Source organism: Dermacentor variabilis, chromosome 1 (genome assembly GCF_050947875.1).
Source record: "Dermacentor variabilis isolate Ectoservices chromosome 1, ASM5094787v1, whole genome shotgun sequence".
Taxonomy (NCBI): Eukaryota; Metazoa; Arthropoda; class Arachnida; order Ixodida; family Ixodidae; genus Dermacentor; species Dermacentor variabilis.
This window is the reverse complement of record NC_134568.1, coordinates 176,165,480-176,186,373: the sequence shown is the minus strand read 5'-3', so window position 1 is coordinate 176,186,373 and position 20,894 is coordinate 176,165,480. Positions and strand designations below refer to the sequence as shown.

The 20,894-nt window shown below is 45.5% G+C and overlaps 1 protein-coding gene across 1 annotated transcript; it reads left to right on the top strand.

Annotated features, from left to right (window-relative positions):
* Positions 1–1,356: 1,356 nt before the first annotated feature.
* LOC142588401 (uncharacterized) lies at positions 1,357–19,666 on the top strand. Its single transcript, XM_075700095.1, has 4 exons — positions 1,357–1,566; positions 9,678–9,839; positions 14,683–14,778; positions 19,282–19,666. The coding sequence occupies exons 1-4, from the start codon at positions 1,444–1,446 to the stop codon at positions 19,348–19,350; spliced, it is 450 nt and encodes a 149-aa protein (XP_075556210.1). The 5' UTR covers positions 1,357–1,443; the 3' UTR covers positions 19,351–19,666.
* Positions 19,667–20,894: the final 1,228 nt, after the last annotated feature.

The window sequence follows — 20,894 nt, the reverse complement described above, 5'->3', positions numbered from 1 at the left end:
AGCCAGTGCACTGAAAATCGATAACCGGATGAAGAGGGTTGGTGCCGGCGTCTGCGATTGGTCGGCTTCCCTTAATTAGCTTGTGGTGGCTGGTCGAAAATCGCGGCGGCATGCAACGGAAGCTTAAGAATGACGCTAAAAGTGACCCTCAGCAAAGAATAGTTGGCAGAATGAGGTGGTAAATGTGCCGAAAGGGCTCGAAAACGTTACACGGCCACGCAAGAAGATTTATTATACGCAAATACACCCATGCTCTCCGGCAGGTGCGAGTAGCCAGCGTCTCAGCGATCGGCGGCAGCCATCTTTTATTCCTTTCGGAACGGGGCAGCCTGCGGCTATTCCGAAAAAAATTCAGTTTTGTTCGGCATATTAATGCAACTTTATAGCGTACACGTCACTTTCACGCGGTGAGATTGTGCGGTTTTGTGACGTCGCGTGACAGGCAGGAGAAGTGGGTGCAGCCCGAAAACTTTTTACCAATAGCCGAGGGCTAAGGCGAAAAGGGGTCGAATCAGAAATAACTGTTTTTTTTCTTTTTTCTGTCAAATCATGCATAATCAGTGTGTACACATCATATCAGATGGGGAGGTATCGCGGTTTTCGTAACGTCGCGTGACAGACAGGTGAAGTGGGCGTGGTCGAAAAAAGTTTTTGACCAATCGTGGCGGGCTGATAGCAGAATTGGAATAGAAAAGTTTGGAATAGTTTTACGTTATAGCACCCAGGTTTACGTTATAGCGCCCCTGCTTTCAAGCGTTCATGTTTTTTATTTTCTTTCTTTTTCATTGATTTTTCATTGCTTTTCATTTTCTATGATGAAATGCGCTTCGGTTAGAGAGCTCTTATACGGCTGCCGTGCGCGGGGTTTGGGGCACCAACAGCCAGTCTCTAGCCTTGCCAACACCTTACGCAACAACTTCCAGTACAGCGGGACGTCTTTCAAGAACTTCTCCACTAGACGACTACTATTGTGTCATCCAATGCTTAGATTATCTGTTGAAAACCGTTTTAAAGGTGTCTTCATTAATGCGCGCGCGTTCACTGTAGCACGCGTTCAACGACGTGCGAAAGTGCCGACGCAAAAGCTGTGTGCTTTAATCTGCGCAGAATCCTGTGCTATGTTCCTGAACTATGGTACGCAGCAGCAAGGATCACGCGCGTGACCATGCGATCTCGCACGTACATACGGACAGCGGAGGCGAGCGCTGTGAGGCCGATCCCAGCAGGCGCAGGCCAATCGCACCGTTCCGTCCCTGTGAAAAAAAAAGCGATGCGCGCTGGCTAAGGAGGCCACCAAGGCGGGGCCGGCGCTATCTTTAGGGCAGCGCTTGGGCCCTCTAATTTTGGACAAGGAGCGCAGCGAGCACCCGCGGTTCGCGCAGCCGCCGCCCACCGCTGTTCAACGGCCGTCCACGATCAGAGCGCGCGCGGAGAAAAAACGTCATGGCAAGCACCACGACCACGATCAGGACCACGATGGTCAGGGAGGGACCAACCATCAAGTTCGTCTCTGTGCAACAGGGCTTCATTTCAACGATAAGCGGCCTGCTGACAGCCATCGAAATGGTACGCCCACCCCGCCTGTCGCGCACGGGAGCAGCGGCCTCGCGGCAGTTGCCAGCTCGCGGCCACTGGCGCGCGACGATCCCCTGCGCGTCCCTGGCGTGGTCGTCGTCAGTGAACGCGCGACTGTCCCCACGCTAGGCTTAATCAACCCATAGTGTGCATGGGTCACTAATTATGACCAGAGTGTGCACGCTTATGTTTCAATACAAGTTACGTTCGGTTGTGCAAACGCTATCAAGTAAAATTAAACGCGCCGCGCATCTTTCCATCCGGAGACAGGATAGGGAGCGCGTGCTTTTGCTCCCACGAAGCACACGTAGAATGAATGCCAGTGGAGTATTACCACAGAACAACATACGCGTGGAATAAAAAAGCACTAAGGTAGCGCTGTCCCAAATACTAAAAGTAAGCTACAGTTGGTCCTGTGTATACATGATGCCGTTGTGAAATAACTATATCTGACCGGAAGGAAACAGGAACGGTAATGGGGAAAATAACATAGTATAAAGCGCTCGATTACTACGAAGTATACGATTTGGTTTCGATCCGTAGGCGGCCGAGCCAAGCGTGTTATAGCCCAGAAACTCAACATACGAGAACAAACCGCAATATAGTGTAGCACATACTGGCAACAATGCAAACATAAATATGCCTTCTAGGTAGACTTTGAACTCTATACATAAAGGGGCAGCTTTTGGTGGGCATTGGCGGCACCCCTTTAGATTTAATGTGATTAATAACGGTGATGGTTAATGTGCTTTGTCAAACTAATAAGTACACTTTCAATGAAAACAGACACGCAGTAGATTACTTGCAATAAATACTCTATAGCAAACAGCGCAATAAACGGGACCGAAAAGAGGCGCACGACACAGAGTCTGTGTCGTGAGCCTCTTTTCTGGGTCCTGTTTTTTTTTTTTTTTTTTTTTACGCAGTTTGCCAAAGTATGTGTTAGTACCAATAAGCCCGGCTGGCCACTATGCTTACAACAGTTTCCATAATATTTCGCTATAATAATGGTAGTAAATTACGGCTTTTCAGATAAGAAAGGTGTCAGCACTGAACAAGTTATGCTTTACGACCATTTCTGCTACCCATGCTTTCTGATGTTTTCGCTTTCATGAAACAGAACGTTCTGTTAACCCTATATATATATATATATATATATATATATATATATATATATATATATATATATATATATATATATATATAAACAAAACTGAGAACAGACGTTCGGTAAAATATACTTCATTTTTCCCCGAACTAATATCGCCGAAACAACCCGTTTTAAGGATCTCGTAACTCGTAATCCAAGGGTGACGGGATTCCATATATATATATATATATATATATATTGTAACGCACAGTTGAGTGATGGTGCTTTAATCGCTTTACCTTGGGCGAACTTGTGCCCGACAAACAGCTAAACAAGAGCCTCACAGGAACGTCCACAGTCTTTTCGCAAGAGACCCGCACCTCTTCTTCTTCCCTCGTGTCCCGCGCTGATGACACGCTGCTCCGATTGCGCGCGCCTTGCGAGCCCGTGTTGCCCGCTTCACTGCCGCTATCTTTCGCAGGTAGCAGTAAACAACTGGACGAACGCAGGAGGCGGCTGGCGCGCGTAATTTGAAATCATCTTGTGTCAATATATATATATATATATATATATATATATATATATATATATATATATATATATATATAGTTTGCTTATAGTTATCTTACATTACCAAATATTACTGTACGATTCCTGCACGCTACTTCCTGATGCATGTTCACGGAAGTTTTATTGGCATTATAGGGTATTTATTTTCTGCGCCGCTGATTTCTGTTGCTGCCTCGCGTGCAGCACCATGCCGTACGCCAGAATATGGCTGCTTGACCCTGCCTCGTTTTCTCGGTGTTTCTTATTATTCACTTTGTTATTAGTGCACAATATGTACGCTATAGCACCACACAGGCCGTTTGCTTTTCCGGCCCAGGCCCGGCCTGAGCCCGAAAATGCCAAGTGCCAGCCCGCCGAAGCCCGGCCCGGTATTTTCAAACCTGGTACGCGTACTCGGCCCGGCTCGGCCCGCTAGCCAGTGAGCCTATAACAAAGCGTGGTCCAGTCCTCGACTATTGTGAATATACCAGCCGCACAGGGACTCTTTATTATAAAGACAGGTTTGACCGTGTAAGGTTTTCCGATAGTCTTGCTGAAAAGAGAACAAGTAAAAGAGAAAGAAAAAAATACATCATCTGTTCATGATGCTCGTTCGTTACTGTGTTATGTGAACGCCAGTGCTACATTTGCCACATAGTTTTACAGCAATATACGGGGTGGTTTCATTTTTAGCTGCACCAAATTTTAAAATTTTGCCTGTGGCAATTAGCGTAATTCTAACCCTTGATATAAATAACTTGACGTGGGGGCCATTATTATTGCGATAGCAATTATATGGACACTCCAGGCGCATTTCTGCCGTCGCCGTCACGTTCAAGATAGAGTCGAAGGGCGATAAAATCGTATGCTGTATGCGCGAGTGAAAGCGCGCGAAGGTGAGCCTGCGATCGCGCCCGCCTGGGCCACCATATCTGAGAAGCCATCTGCGACGAGGACAGAGTCCGCCGCGCGCTGTATTTTCGCGCCTCGTTGATGCGCGACGCAGCACGAAAGTCGATTCTCTGGCTGCTGCTACCGCGCTTGCTCACTACAGCGTTTTGACGGCGCGTTTCCGCGGTCATCGAGCGAGATGTGGTCATGTTAGATTGTGCGCGCGTGATACCACGATTGTTAATTTAGTCAGTACGCCTATGTTCACAAGTTTATATGGCCGATAAAACTATTATCCTTACTTCGTTTAGCTAGCTGTCGACTAATCCATAATATAGTTTTTAGGGCCGAAGTAACCGCCATATTTTCTAGTTACTAAGGCGTCATAAATTATTGTATAAATATGTTCTTGCGTTTTAGTAATCGGTACTGACATTCAATAAGCGTTGCGTAATCATGTTGCTCAAGCTCCTGACTTTGCCCCTATCTTTGTGATTATGCCCTCACACAATGCTCCAATGCTTGGAGCTGTGAGGGGACTTGAATAATAAATAATTTGCTATCGCAATTGATGATTCGCCTTTAGGGTCAAACTACGACTTTTTCTACGACAAATCAAAACGCGTGATTTAATAATCAACATAATTACGCTAATTAACTTTCTAGTTCCTTACTTTACGGCGCATATTTCAATCTACGATGTGTAGCCGGTGAGTTCGCAATGCGTCCACTCGGAACGAATTCTCAGGACTCCACCAGTCTCGATGTGTTACTTTTCAAGGTGTCCGACGAAATTCATTGGCCTTCCAGCTACTTTTGTGCTTCAATGCGCAAGGCAGCTTTTTTTATCTTTTTTTTAGAAAGTAAGTGCAACAACATTGTATATTTACCGCAGCTTTGACGGCCCATGTCTCGAAACCAGTGTCATCCCCAGATTTCGTTCCAAGTCGATGTATATTGCAAACTCACTAGCTACAATTCGTATATTGAAATATGTGCCGTAAAGCAATTAATTAAAAGTTAATTAGTGAAATTATGTTATCTCTTCAATTAAGCAATTTGATTATTTCTCGTAGAAGTAATGAGCGCCTCATCGAGTAATTTAGATTAAGGGTTAGAATTGTGCTTTTGCCAATGGCAATTTTTAAAATTTGGTGCAGCTGAAAAATTAAAAAAAAAGACACCCTATATGCAGCGAATGCGTATAGTTGACTACAATTTTGTACACATCGCTATAGCTATTTCATCTCATGCTTGAATCTCGAAGAAGTATTGCAACGTACAATACTGGAATTCGAGCTAATAAAATTGGCGGGAACGTACATTTATACACGCTGGCCTATTGGCTTTCAGAATTCCGTAGCGCTCTGTGGCTATAGCAGCTCTTCTAGCTCTATTGCGCATATAAACAGGTGGCACGCAAGGGTAGCGCTCACGTGCGACCATATATTGTCACACGCAACAAGGAACATTTATTGCTTTATTCAACTTCATCATAACGTCACTTTTTTCATTCAGCAATTTTCATTCAGTATCCGTGTTCGTATAATGTGAGCGAATTTCGGCTCTGTCTACTTCTTGTTTCAACACGTGGGTTGTTATAAGCAGAGTGCGCATGTACAGCGTAGACGACGCAGCGTCTGTTGTTGCGATAGCAATTATGTACAGAGACAACCAAGGCGCGCGTTCACGCCGCCTCGCTGTCACGACTGATGGTGCATGCGCGACCCGCGCGCGGAGGCTTCAAGGTCTCAAGAGACGCGAGAGAACGCGCAGTGCGTTTTGCTGTGAAAACGAGGGCAGCTTCTGTGCTTGCAGCTGCTTCCGCTGCTGGCATGAGCGTCGTGCGCACAATTTAACGCAAGCGCGAGAACGAACGCCAACGGTTTTTCGCAGAACTTCATCACGTGCGCCGTCCATGCGCGCCGCCTCCTACGCCGCTCCTCATCGCGGCAGCGTTGCAAGACGCCCGGTGCATGGCTGTCACTGCTGCGTAGCAGAAGTTACGTCGGGTCTTGCGTCGCGCCAACGTGTCGCCCCGCGTATCATCAGAACACCGGACAACGAGCTCGAGCGCACCTCCGCTATAAACACCGCCGTCGCTGTCAACGCTTCGCCCCCCGTCGGGCGAAACTGCCAAATTTTAAAGGGAAGCTCTTCCCGCACTTTGGGGCTACAGTACCTATCTAATCGCTGTCTAATGCGCAGGCGCCACTCCAACGTCAAAACATCGCGCTCCCACAAAGTCACGGAAATCGTGCCCCAAGATTATACATATACATTATCCCGGGTGCTTCTACGACGATCCTTTATCAATGTTTCAAAATGACCATTTTGAATTAAATAAAAGATTCCTTCGGAGACATGCCGTCAGCGGCACCGAGCATGGGTTGACGGGTGATACTAGGTATTTAGGTTCTGATGAACGCAAATCAAATAATTACGTTTTAAACATTTAATTTCAGCGGGCTTGTCGTAATCGAGCAAATTGAAGCGAGCTCTCCGTACAAGCCATATCAACTTTTAGATCTGGATAAATTCGATTACCAGCGTATTAGCCGCGCCCCTCGAGGCGACGTTCTGCTCACGTCAACCTGCGGCGGGCAGCCAGCGCGTTGCCGTCAAGGAGGTTATATACGTAAGAGAAATCCAGTCCAGTTCTTCCCTTGTGCACGCGTCTGCAGCCTGTCTCACTGGCTTCCTGTTTATTCACAAATACTTACCAACTCGCCCAGCCAAACATTATGTTGTATTATGCATGGTTTGAACACAAGATCGGTTATGCTCAACTCCAAATACAAGATTGCGCAGAGTGCTACTATATAACGTTTCGGATACGCCACAAAAATGTAATCAAGTACATTTTGAACAGCGGTAACACTGCTTGAGAGAGAGAGAGAGAGAGACGAAACTTTAATGTCAACTGGTGTGGGCTGCAAGCCAGGGACAGGCACGACCCCACTGCGTTTTAGAGATCCGCTAGTCCACGTCGCTGCAGCACCTCTGCAGCCCGCGTGGTCCTCTGCCGGTGCGGGTCCGTCGCGCGCAGTGTGACCACCCATTCGTCCCATGTGGAGAGCTCCGAGCCCGGCGAGGCAGGATCAGCCGGGCACTCCATAAGGATGGGTGTTAGGGTAGCGGTGGGGTGGGAGCACAAGCAGCAAGTTGGGGTGAAGGCACCCGGGTGGATGCGGCATAGTAGAAGGGGGTGGGGAGTGTTCGTGTCTGCAGGCGGCGCCACAGGATGTGGTGGTGGTGGGTAAAGGATGGGTGGGGTGGGGTGGGGGGTGGGGGTAGAGCTGGCGCTTCGCCCTACAAGCTCCAAACTGAGCTTGTAGTGAACCAATATACCTTATCGCGATAAAAAAGAGAAAAAAAATACAGTTCAAGTGTCACTGAAAAGTGTTTTCTGCTGTTCCTACGTTTGTGTATGCATTGGTAACTGAAATGTTTACGTTGTCTGAATACTGCCAACTGGGCCAGTGCAATGCGTATATGGTGCATTAATAGATTTTCTCGACGCCATGGATGAGTGGGATCGATTTCTTTAGGTACATATTAATTATATTAACTTCCACAGTGAAGTTCGATGACGCAACCTTTGAATTCATTTATATCAAGTGTTTCAAGATATTAAATGCATTATTTTTGGTTCATTTCTTGAGAGAATCAACTTGGCAGTTTTGTGCCAAAATTAAAGAGCTCTTAATAGAATATTGCGAATAAAATATGCCCTCCAAAGGCGTGAGAGCCTTTTTGGAACTACCGGGAGCAGCTAAAAATACGAAATGGAGTTTCTTCACATGTCCACAGCCATGCGCGTAATAGCACTCTCGGGAGATACAACAAAACGATAAATGAAGACGGTGGAAGACGCACCGTATAGTCAGAAGTTTCTGGTGGGAAGCGTATTAGGTTTTTACAAAAGGTGCCTAAATTTTTTTCGCAATAAAGCGGGTAAACGGTGGTAAATATTACGTAGTCACATTATACGACAGACCGCTCGTAATTTAATACAGCGAAGAAGTGCGATTGGTGAAGCGTCCCGCAGGTTGCTTTTTACGAAGCCTGCGGCGAGAGCTGGTTGCAGACATTTCTTTGCGATAACAACACACAATTGTGAACTGATATACAGCTTTAAAATGCTTCTTCTAAAGTTTTTTTGACGGAACTACAAATGCAACCGAATCCTGCGCGTATTCCACGGCTGCCTAATGGTGCACCATTGACGACCGCGATGTCATGAAGCTTTGATCTATGAACTTTTTGATGCTAGACACTGGCAAGTTCACCGGAATGAAAGGGAACGGTAAGAAGCACGTTAAAAAAAAAAAGGCATGGCGTATGCTCATATTTGTGTTAGCACCAAACAATGAATCATTATGAATGTATTCTGGATTAAAAAAGAAAAAAAAAGCAGCGGGAAATTGCTCGCCGGGAAGACCGATAAATATACAGTGTGATGCGACTTCAGAAATAATGATATTGAAACGTTCAATAACTTAGAAGAAACTAAAAAAAAAGACTGAATCGTTGCGACGGCACATCACAAGTCGCCGTAGGCGTCGAAGCCCCTAGATATAAGGAAATTATTTTTTAACAGTTCTGATAGCGTCCACGCAACAATGGCTGATTGTGTACTGTCAAATGCTCATATTCTACGCACTAAAGCTCACGGAACGGCCCGAAAACGTGCTCGACAGCGAAAGCGAAACATTGGTGCGCGGACATGCATGCGTATACGCGCAGTCGGTCGCTGCATTGAGGTTTCATTATGTTATGTTTTATTTCATTATACATACTGCCCACTATAAGAACATATTTTACGTAGTTCGCTCTCAGCGATTGTCGACCTATCACGCAATAAACTGGTTCAGGGGACGCCATCATGGCGACCGCGCGCAGTGGGCGTTCACTGTACGTATTTGGTAAAGAGATAGCGTCTGTAAACCATTGTATGCTTTCTGTTTGCCCAAGAATATTATTTTGGAAGTAAAGAACTTCCTTCGTTTCGAAAGTACTTACAGAAATGTCCAGGGGCCTCTCGCGTGATATTTTCATTGAGCGCCGACAGCCAAACCTATAAGGAGCGCATCGCGTTATCCCTCATACTACGCAAGCGAGGTGTTTCCGACAGATGGCGACTCCGTAAGTCCTCGCCGCCAATACGGAACCTTACGGCGACGGCGACGCCGACGGCAGAAATGCGCCTGGAGTGTCCATATAATTGCTATCGCAATAAAATTTCTTCCCTGTAGTGTCTCGGAGTAATGCCTACCTGTGTTTTGTTGTTGTTTATTACCTGCCACAGCAGGGGATAGTTGGCTACGGAAGAGCCTTCTATCTCAATACATACATAAAAACACTACACAAGAGAACAGTATAAATAGAAAAAAGTATGTATAGAAATAATAAAAAGCTTTCACAATCACATTCACCATGCACATGCGTTGGATAGCGTAGCACATGGCCGATACGTCGTGATTTAAAAATGAGTGATGAGCTCATTGCGGGTAAACCTAGAAGCCTCTTTGCGCGGAAATGAGAAAGGGCGTCTCTTTTATCGTTCCAGGTTTTGGGAATCATTATATTCTCCTTGGCGATGCTATGGCTCATCAGGGGTGCCGTGCTCTTCCTCGTTCTGATATCATTTGCCTTCTGGGTAATGTCGTTGCTGATACTCATATCATCAGCGTTTTCTGCCACTGGAACCCTGCTGCCAACGACGCTATTCGTAAGTAAACCTGTTGACTTCGTTTAATTTAACTCGACGCGAGCGGGTCGAGTTAAATTGCCGACCCAAACCGACCTGCGGCCGCGTTTACGCGCATTTCGCCGAGCGGGTGGAGCAATCCATCTCTGGCAGTGGGGCGGACCCAATACACCAGCGTTCACATGAATCCGACGACGAGATTTTGGCCCGACGGGCCGACTTGCCTCGACGTTGTCGGGTTCATGTAAGCGAGCTACTGTGCACGTCTCAGTAAATTGTCTTGGTTGAAAATTATCTGGTCCACTAAAGTGCGTTAATTGAAATGGTTAATCCACACTTATGAGGTGATATACAAAAAAAAAAGTGTGAATGCTATTTATGTTACGGCTGTTCCTAAAATATTAGGATACTTGTACATGCTTGCACTCAATTAAGCTATGGAAGAGAGACAGGCGGGTTAGGGCACGTCTTTCAGAGTGACAGCGACGATGATAATCATTGTTCACTCAAAAATTAGTATTCTCTTTCGTAGTAATCATCATTTACACCATCGTCGCTGTAAGTCTTCTGCCGGACAAGGACCTCTCACAAAGTTCTCCAATCACCCTACTGTCCTTCGCCGCATGCGCCCATTCGGCATCTGCGAATTTCCTAATAAACTGTTTCCTGCCTCCGAAAGCAGTTCCCTTTCATGTCGCCAGCTATCTTATATATCGACGTACCATACGTCTCACACAAGGCCCTTTCTTCTTTTCAGAGGAAATGGTATCGAACCGCGTGTGTTCTATAATCCATGCTCCTCTGTCTGTATGTCTGTCCGCGCGTGTGTGTGTGACCTTCTAAACAGGCGCCTAACAACGCAGTAGCCATACCAGTGAACTTGTGCTGCGCAAGAGCAGCAGTTTTTGTTACTGTTGCCAACCGAACGGAAATTGAGGTCGCCCATTCAACGCAAATAAATACCGAGGAATTCTTAAGGTTGTCTATGATGGGACGCCTCAGTAGCCAGACGACGTCCGATACTCTAGATACGATGCCCTTGTCCGTGTAAAAGAGATGCTGAAAAACTTACGGAGTTCTTTCAGAGCCTTTTCAGGTGTTATTTCGGGCAGTGTATATTTACTGACTAAGACTAAAATGCAGTGTAATCACATTATACAGGAATTTTAAGATATTTCTTAAACGTACATTGCTCGTGCGCAAGATGATATGAAATACGTACTACTGTTTTCGTTCCATATTCGTTGACATTCTAGTGGACAAGAAAATTATTTCAGAGAGTTGCCTCAAGGTTGCTTATGCGCATGTTTCGTGCCCATGCGACGCTTCCACTTCGGCGGGTTCCCAATATTTTATATCCTCACACGTACAGCTAGTGGCGCAGTATTTGTAATTTTAATTTAAATCACGGCAATATATTTTTGTCTCTCTCGCTCTCTCTATCATTCCGCGTCATATTTATCAGCATTTTAGGCTTCCCTACACAAGCCTTCAATTTATATCCAAATATTTGTATGTATGCCACATTCTGTAAAAAAAAAAAGAGACAAGTATATTGCAACACAGCGACGTCCTCAAATGGTTGTTTGTCGCAGATTTCACAAGTATATATGTTCTAAAGTGAACCTACTAGCCAGATATTGAGAAAATGCTCGACTGGATGCTTTCGCCACTTTCTACTCAGGGCGTAACCAGGATGCCCGTGCATGGAGGAGTGCGTTCGGACAATGTGGATGGTGAATACATGTAGTCTCAACACAGACGATTTGCAATACTTTCTAAGTCGACTGCCGTACGTAGCTTTCTTTTAACCGAAAATAATCGTTCGCAGACGCAATTCAACATTTCTTTACAAACCCAAAGGGGGATCCTGCCATCTGGCCTCAGCAAACGGATTCCATTTCTCGCCGGTTTGAGCTTGAATGATGGTATACGCTGTTCTCAAAGTCGCAAAGAGGAGAGAAGGTCTTTTGAGAGGAAAACAAATACCACATCGTTCTGAGCAACACGTATGGATGAGAAGGCTCAAATTTCCTAATCGCAACAAGGGGAAAAATATAAAAAAGTAGAAAAGCGCGACTAGCTTTGGAAGCGCCGAGCCGAACCGGCAGTACGCACTGCCCGTTCGGCTCGACACTCCAGGGCTTCGCAGTTGAGGTAAAAACGCAGCCTGGTGACATGGATTAACAGTTTACAAAATTTTGTAAGTCATCTTCCCCACGAGACTACTTTTCAACGCTGTCCTTTAACGAAAAACTCTCTTCCGCAGACTACATTTCATTTAATTCATTGCCTGCGTACATTTCTCCTTCTTTCTCAAGAAAGAAACGCGAGCACGATTCCTCGCCTTTAACACGGCCGAAACCTCGGATTGCATTGGGGTGATTCGGCACTGACGGAGAGAGAGAGAGAGAGAGAGATAAATGTTTTAGAACACTTTTAAAAAGATTGCACCCTTTGCGGGTTATCTTGTCCCACAACAACAATCGTCATTTGTTTTGCTTGCATTTCGTTTCTTGAAAACTCTGCGTTCGCTGCTTTCCTTTGAAGAATGCAATGTCACGTTGTCAATGCGATGCCGTTCATGACCTGAAAGTACCAGGTATAGCAGCGTTAAAGAAAGGAAAGGCGCGCTAGATAGGTGACGATTATAATTGTGGGTAAGAGAAGCCCCGAAGGGTGCAAACTTTTCTTAGAGCGTAGGAAACGGATAATTTGTTGTTGTTGTTGTTGTTGTTGCAGCGCATATCCTATTTCCTTCGTTTCTCTTGTTTTGTCTGTGCTCAGACGCGCTGCCAAGGCGTAGCTATATAAACGTCAATTTTCATTGTAACTAAGCCTTGGAAGACAGCTGACTTCGACAATTTTACAATTCATACATTAAGGCTCCAGCTGGGCCACGAGGCTGTGGTACAACTCACCTACCTAATCAATAAATGTGGTGACAAGTGCGTAAGCCAGGCGTCACTTTCACTACACAACGAAAAATGTTTTTAGAAGCATCTAATCGTTAAAATTATCGCACTTCTTGCTTTACCGCTCGCCTGTCTTGTTTCACGTTTCGTTGAGGGAATGTATGGTGCGCGGGCGTACGCATGTGCGAGTTTCCCTATTTATATGGCTATTGGAATTCAATAAACTTTTAGTCGTGAGTCGGCGCTCGCGTTCTGTCTCTCTTCTTCGTCCGTGTTTTAGTGCCCGCTGTAAGTATAATATAATGCAGATGTACCGACTCGCCTGTAGCTAGCTGCCGTACTACAGTTTGAATATACGGCTTTTTGTTCGCCCTGCGGCGCGTGAAAGGTTCCCGATGAGCGTGTTCAACGTCACGTCGGCGTGTGGGTTCCGAGGGCCATTCAATCTTGTATAAAAGAAATTAAACGTGTCATAAGCAAGATGTGGTTTTAATACGCCGTGCTTCCCACGGGCTACTTATTATCCCTTGTTTCATTTGATGCGACTTATGCAGATCAGGGCTCGCTAGGTTCAGAATCAGATGTAACACTTTACTTATCTCACAAATTGCCCGAAACGCGCGCACGACAATGACAAGCATGAGCCGTGCTTTAGCTGATAAAGGAAGTGCGCCGTTGTTTCGTTTTCCGTCAGAAACTGTGTGACACGTTGGGCATGCACGCACGTACCATTCGGGCATGTTAGCTGATCCGAGGTATGCATGCATCTATAGCAAGCAGGTGGGCGAGAATGTACAGCTGTCTGCTTGCTAACGCTAAGTGACAAATTTGCAGGACTCACCTGCGCCCCGGCAAGACTTCATTCCAACCAAAATCTCTCGTCTATATACAGGCTTCATTTTTTTACCTCGAGGGCTGAGCACTCAAAGGCCACTGGGAAAATTGCGAGTTCAAAGCACAAAGGCTTTTTAAGAATTCATTCACTTACAAGTGAGTGGTGCACAGTATTTTGATTGGAAAATATCTTTCTCGCGCACGCGCAGCGACATTTTTGCAGATGGTAAATTCTGCGGAAAACCGCAAGGTGGAGGAAGTGTCATGAAAAGGCGCGTCTGATTACAGAAGAGAAAAAAGTTCGGCAGAGAGACGTAAGGCTGCTTACGTGTGGGAATGCGAAAGCATTGTAGTCGCTTTGGGGAAATGTTTTCGTTTACGTATTTATTCGTATGTCGTCGTGCACCTTGTAAGCTTGCACGGCATTCCTTTTTGTGTTCCCTTGCTTCCTCTTATGCGGCGTGTTCCCGTTGGCGACCCCGTTTCACAGATGCCGCTGAGGTAGACGCTTCGGAGCGCCTCCCAGTAGACACAGCATCGATAAAATCCGGAGCAAGTGACGCGCGGGAGGCAGCGACGTGACGCGTGCGATGACGCGCGCACTAGGCACACCTCATTCTATACACTCACGATTTGGCGTCGAGAGTGCATCGCCGTAGACAGAGCACCGATTAATTCCGAAGAGCAAGTGACACGTGGGATGCAGTGACGTGACGTGTGCAATGACGCACGCAATAGGCACAACTTTAGTCAACCCCAACCGTGGAGCCACCGTGGCGTCGGGGAAGCGTGCTCGTCACGCACCCCGGAGGCCCGGGTTCCATTCCAACCTAGACCGAAATGTACCAAATGTCCTTTTCTATTCCATTAATTTAATTTGTGTACAGAAACCTGTCTGACGTCAATCCGAGCATTTCTGGCGTGTTGTAACTCTTCGAGTCGTCCGCCATTTTTGGTACCATCTTTCGGCCTATAATGCTTTCGCATTAAAAGATGCCCGTGTGTCTAGCAATCGCTTCTTCTGGTCCAACAAAGCGAGGGCTGCAGCTGGGCAGGTACTCCTATCGCAGACAGCGCACATTGATTCCGTGTCCCGATCTGTCTCCGATATGCAGTACATGGTGTTTCACGGCACAGCTTTCCTGTTTTACCTGAGCGGAGGTGTTTCAACAATCATCAGCAGCCATCACGGCGTGACCATCGCAGCCGGGGTGAGCATTTCAATGGCTTCTGGTCTCTTTATACGTCCCACGTTTACTTTATAAGCAAGTTCAACAATGCCTTCTACGTTAAAAGTCATTAGTGTCATTACACAAGTGACTTTTCGTCTAAGAGGCACTGTTCAACCTGCATAATAACTTTCTCCGCCGCTGTCTAATAGAGCTCAGGAAATTCCAGCGTCCTTTTACAATTTGAGTAGCAAAAACCTGGAATTGAAGCAATGCTAGATAACCAAAGTCACGGGAAAGTCGTCTCTATTTGTGAAACATGAAGTTCCTGAAAAGTGCCGCATTTTCTATTAGCGAATGCTTTTTATTACCCTGGGCTTCTTTCCTTTTTTTCTTTCTTTTAGTCAAGAGTTCAGCGTAATTTCACAGTAGTGTGAATAGCACAAGTAGCACAAGTACAAAGGTGTTGACAAGTGAACGGTGTCACAGCACAGTCTCAGTACAGTACTGCTTTACCTCTTACTCTCGGTGATCACATTTTAACCCACTATGCTTTTACGGTGCTTACGTGAACCGATGGCCCCAGTGCTACTTGTCGTCCCGTTACTGTCCACAGCACTAAGTTCGATCGCTTCGAAGTTTTAAATCGCGTTGTAAAGAACCGCACGCACAAAATAAAGCCTGTTACAAAATCAATTATGCAGTTTTTCCTCCTTCAACTCTCTTTTATTTCACGTTGCAGTTCACGTCTATTGATTAATGCATTCTATTCCGAAGGAACATTCTCTATTTTTCTGTCTCTAATTCGTTAGGCACTCGTGCTACTCAGTCTACAAAACAACGTGCTACGTAATGCCATGTGTGTGCACTGCAAACTACGAAGTTAAAAAAATACTCATATAATCTCTGAGGAGACCGCTGAGAAGTCCCTTCGACATGTTGGACATGTTCAGAAGCGTGTGGTCGCCACGTGGGTGCCTTTACATAGTCACTGACAAGCGTGCATGCTCGGAAGCTCCTCCCGAAAAAGAAAAAAAAGAAAGCATGATGAATTTGTTTGTTTGTTTGTGTTTGTACCTCGTGCTTAGCAGCCTAACACAGAAATTGATTTAGAGCGTTGCTTAAGAGTAATTGATCACGCTTGGACTGAATGACATGATAAATGACGCAATCATCCGCGAAAAATCGACATTGTACAGCAGTGTCAAACGAGATATCATTAGGATATACAAAAAAAAAGTAGGGGTCAAAGGACGGACCCTTGGGGAACACCTGAAAGGACTGGAGCCATTGATGATTTAGGGTCACCTATTTGAACGTACTATTAACGCTGCATTAGGCATAGAGTTAAGCCACCGCAAAATACGCTAATTTCTAAAGAGTTGCATTAGTTTTAATGTAATTTTGGAATGCGACACGCGGTCGAAGGCTTTTTTCAAAGTCTAGAAAAATCACGTCGACCTGGCCACCATTATCAAGACCTGCAAACAAATCATTAGTAATGTGACATAACTGGGTCACTGTTGAAAGGCCACTCCTAAATCTATGCTTACTGTTTAAGAAAAAATTTTTACCTCCCAAGAAGCTGCTTAAATATTTGAAAAGAAAATCTTCCAATAGTTTGCTAGCTGTGCGCAACAACAAGGACACCGGGCGATAATTAGTTACTATGAGCTTATCGCTAGTTTTGTGCAACGGCATAATTTTACCCATTTTCCAGTCAGCAAAAACTTCCCCTTTCTGCAAGCTTTCGCCAAAAATGATATCAAGATATCTGGCTCGCCACTCCACGTATCTAATCAAAAATGTATTTGGAATGCCGTTGCTATACAGGTTGGGTCAGTGACGTCCTTATTATGCATTCTCAAGTTATTAACTGGTTCTTTCTTTTGTGTCAATAGAATCCAAGGCTTTCTCGGATCGGTAAAAAGAAAGTTGTGTATTTTGATGTTAAAAAGAGTATATCTGGACGATTTTATTTTTGAACGCAAATCTGATGGCAGCATAGCCAAGCTGCTGCTATCTCTCTGGGCTTTGAACGATAGTCGTTTTACGCACCGCTTTAATGAAGTATTTCGCGCATCATCCAGGAGCTTCGAAGTTTGTTTTCGTGTTTTTTTTTTCGGGATGTATTTATTCATGCAATCACACACCACCCATTTCAAGTGCAGCCTCAAAGTATCAACACCTGTGAAGTTCCTGTGACACTGTAAGACGCAAAATTGCCGCGCGACTGGCCGCTCGAGGCACTTTGCGAGTATTCGCGGGCTTCTTTCACGCTCGAAAAAACACTTTTATGTAGCACATATTGAGCAGCAGAAAGCTGTATCGGCGAGTTTTTCGTGTTGTTCTACAATTTTCTCATTGGCATTTTTCTCATAATTACAATAATTAAGAAGTTGATTAAATAATTAATTACGACTAATTACATAATTAGGCAAAATGCAAAAAGATAATCTGAGTATCTCCAAGCGACGGCAAACAACGTTACCTTGGTCCGGTCCAGCTATACGTGGCATTTGCATACCTTTAAAATTTCGCTCACGTGAAACACCGTCTACTTCTTCTATTACCGCGTTTAGAGCAAGTATTCATGTAGTAGAAATGAAGCCATTATTTCTCGAATGCCATTCCATTTTCTAGCGCTACTGGGGTCAAGGTATCCGCAGCTTGCTGACTGAGTGAAGTGCGCCATGCCACTCGTCGATTTTATTCACGCCCGCAAGGTGCCTCGGCTCCCTCTACTGATAAGCAGCCGCCATCTCTGGCGCCCGGCGGTATCCAAAGTCACGCCTAGGCCCCCGACTTTTTAAATGCGTAAGCGTTTCTGTGCCTACCCAACGAGGAAACCCGTCCGTCTGTCCGTCCGTCCGTCACGTTAGACGATCGCTTTCAAGATAGGGCTCGCAGCAGCGAGCGAATGCACCTTCGTGCTGCCTCTCGCTCCAACGCGAACTAAGCGGCAAGAACACAGCGCACACGAAGCTATCAGCACTCGGCGTGCTCTATTCCCATCGAAGATGGCTTTCAAGATAGAGCCCGCACGGCCGCGCCATACGCTGCCGCCACCGGAGCACGGTTCATGATGGTTCGACGCGGATGGATAAGGCACTCAAGAGCGATAACGGCTTATAATGATCGGAACGTCATCAGCCCACCTGGCGCCGCTACCTGCAGCAGTTTTGTTGCGTGATCAATTCACCTTGTGCCACCGTCCGCAGCAGTTCGCGTCGCCGCAGCGCTGTCGTTTATACTGGTCGGATCAAGTTTCATAACATTCATAATGACACCGGGCTGCGTGGAGATGAGCAAGTGGCACAATGCTCATGCATGCTCAGATAACTGCCAGAGGGGTTTCTGCGTGAGTTCTTCAAGAGAAGCTCATAGTCTGGAAATCATTAGCGAATGATATTCACACGAGGGCAATCATACTAAAATAGACTTACAAAATGGACGGTACCTGGCTTCAAATGTGCTGCGTACATGCGCGGTGTTTTTGCTTAGCATGCATCGAAATTTTGATGTTCATGTGATAAAAATTGCACGATACCAGACTGGACCATAAAAATGTCCAGACTTGTATGGTTCAGATGATGATTAACTCACGCTGTTATGTATTTAATTAATGGTTTATTAATACAAACTTATTTCTCCACCTTATGTGGATAACACATACAGCATTTGGAAGCCAGCCCTCAACATCATCTAGACGGACGATTAAATTAAAAAAAAGGAGTTCTTGTGGGAGCTACACGAACAATTATTTCACCTTCGCAGGCTTGCTGAAACTGAGACTGTCTAGGCCAAAGAATGCCTGTGCCGTCGATAAGCACTTGCAAGGTTGACGTGATTAAGACTACACTAATATTAAACACTTGGTGCAGCTAAAATTGAAAAACGTAAACGAAGCACCCTGATTGTTTTCTCTAAATGAAGAAATGGAAACGTTTAGTGACAGTGTTAATTATCTATTTTACCATTGTAATTGACCGTACAAGATATGCTTGCTGTTCGTGTAATCAAACCAAGGAAGCGGCATAGAACAGGCAAGATTTTTAAATTTTGTGAAGGTTAAACGGCCCCGCACATGCCTACCTTTGCTCCACAGTCGCGGGTCGAGTCAGCTGTCAGGTCTGGCAAGTTCATCCTGACTATAGCCCCCTTTCGCCTTACTTGATTTTACCCGTTCGCGAGCCGCGTGAGCGCGGCAGTTCCCTTCGCGCTTTGAATTCCCTGAGCGGGTCTTACGTGCCCAGTGACTTGCTGCAGGAAACTTAATTCGACGATTGTTCGCTCGATTCGACCGACGAAGCAACTCGACCCTATCCTGTGGGGTTCCAGGTAAAGGCCGCTCTATGATGCACGTTTTCATCCTCAGAGCGCAAGAACGGCCTTTATTCGATCGTATTATGCCTTCTTATCAATGCGTGGAAACTAATTTTACTGTTGCATGTGTTATGACTTGGAACACGCAGCATACGTTTCGTTCTTTTTCGCAATGAATATATGCTATATACTGTTTCGCTCATTTGCTTTACTGAACAGGTCCTCGGCCTGGTTGCCTCTATCTTCCACCTGATTCACGCTGGATTCGCTTACAAGAAGAAGATTTGATCGAGACAGGCCAATGCAGTGCGTCCACCGTTCACTGCTGATGTCTCACTGCTGAGAAAGACCAGGCAGAGTCGACAAACGCTTTGCAGTGAAGAGGCGAGCTCAGGCCGGCGGTGCCAGTCGGTCGACCTGACGCGCAGCGCAGCAGCTGTGGGCGGCATGAATACGCTGTGTAGGCGTCATCTGCGCACAATACGTTGTTTTCATCGGGAGACTATGAGTCATGCATGTAATGCATGCCCAGGTGCTGGCCATCGTCGAAGCACTAGAGCGTACATCGCGGCAAATGTTTATATATCGTGCTTCTTGTGCAGTGTGAACCGTGTGTTCCTTCTTCACGTCCCAAAATCTAACCAAGAAATGTCTCTTTTGTGCACTGAAAAAAAAAAAAAAAAAACTGCAGTCTGACGACAACCATTGGATAAGCCGAAATTTCACTTTGCAAATGGAGACACATCCATGGTCGATATTTTACTGGAGGCGAAATAACAACGTGCCCTGAGCATTCTGCGATCAACGCAGCCGTTGACTGCTTCTACATTTGTGGTGCATAAAGTATACATTACTATACGGACATCATTCTTGTTTCTGCCTTTCTTGCGCAGAAAAGCCCTCTATACATGGGCTACACTTCCAGTATGGTGACTATATCGTCAATCAATCCAAAAAGAAAAAGAAACACGAAAATGGTTCGAAACGTATGAACCTACAAGCTAAATTTTTGAAAAGAGTAGCACTGTCTGGGCTACTCAGTGGAAGAGTTATACCCCAATCACACGAGCATGCCAAAGGTCCTTTGAAGTTAAGGAGCATTGAGCTTTCAAAGGCACATTAGTTCAAAGGATATGTGTCGGTGCTACACGGTCTCCAGATGGTCTCCGTTGAAGCTTTTAACAGAAACCGCAATGCATCTTTAGCGCTGCCATCGCCTCGAAAGTAATAAAAAAATATGGCTCAAATGCGTCTTATAATAAAGTTGTCATATTTTTTTCCGCAATATTTATTTTTCCTAATACATAGAAACATCAAAACAAAATGCACGCGTAGTAAAGGCATTACTTTACGAAATACAGATGTATTTATTGCAATGATGACCACAATGTGTACCGCTTCATACCTTTCGTACACCGCATGTTGGCGTCGATTATTCGTTGTTGCCCTTGCTTCAGCTGCGTTGTTTCATTTGTTGTGGCTAGGCAGCGGTAGGTAGAACTACAAAACAAAAGTGACGTGGGAAGAAGATGCGCAGAAAAACATGCCGAGGAGACTGGGATGTCTAACAGCCGCTAACCAAAGAACCAAATCGCACATGGCACCCATGTTGTGTCGATGTTGTTGCTGACGGCAGGCTGTGCCGGCGCTGCTGTACCGGCGCTTTCATGATGGAGATTGCGGGTGTCCCGAAAGTGTTTAGTACTTTAGTAATAGTATTCAGTACTTATAAGCTTGTTCTGAAGAGGTAAAAATTGAACTTACACATTTTTAGATATTTTTTTTTCTGCTGTCGGACGCCCTATGGGCTCGAGAGTATTCCCTTGAGGTTT

Bases quoted from the DNA above. Each gene is read 5' to 3' on its own strand.
- LOC142588401 (XM_075700095.1), top strand. From the start codon at position 1,444: ATGGCAAGCACCACGACCACGATCAGGACCACGATGGTCAGGGAGGGA. The intron at 1,567-9,677 runs GTACGCCCACCC...TTATCGTTCCAG, and splicing joins TGCTGACAGCCATCGAAATG to GTTTTGGGAATCATTATATT. The intron at 14,779-19,281 runs GTGAGCATTTCA...TTTACTGAACAG, and splicing joins GCGTGACCATCGCAGCCGGG to GTCCTCGGCCTGGTTGCCTC.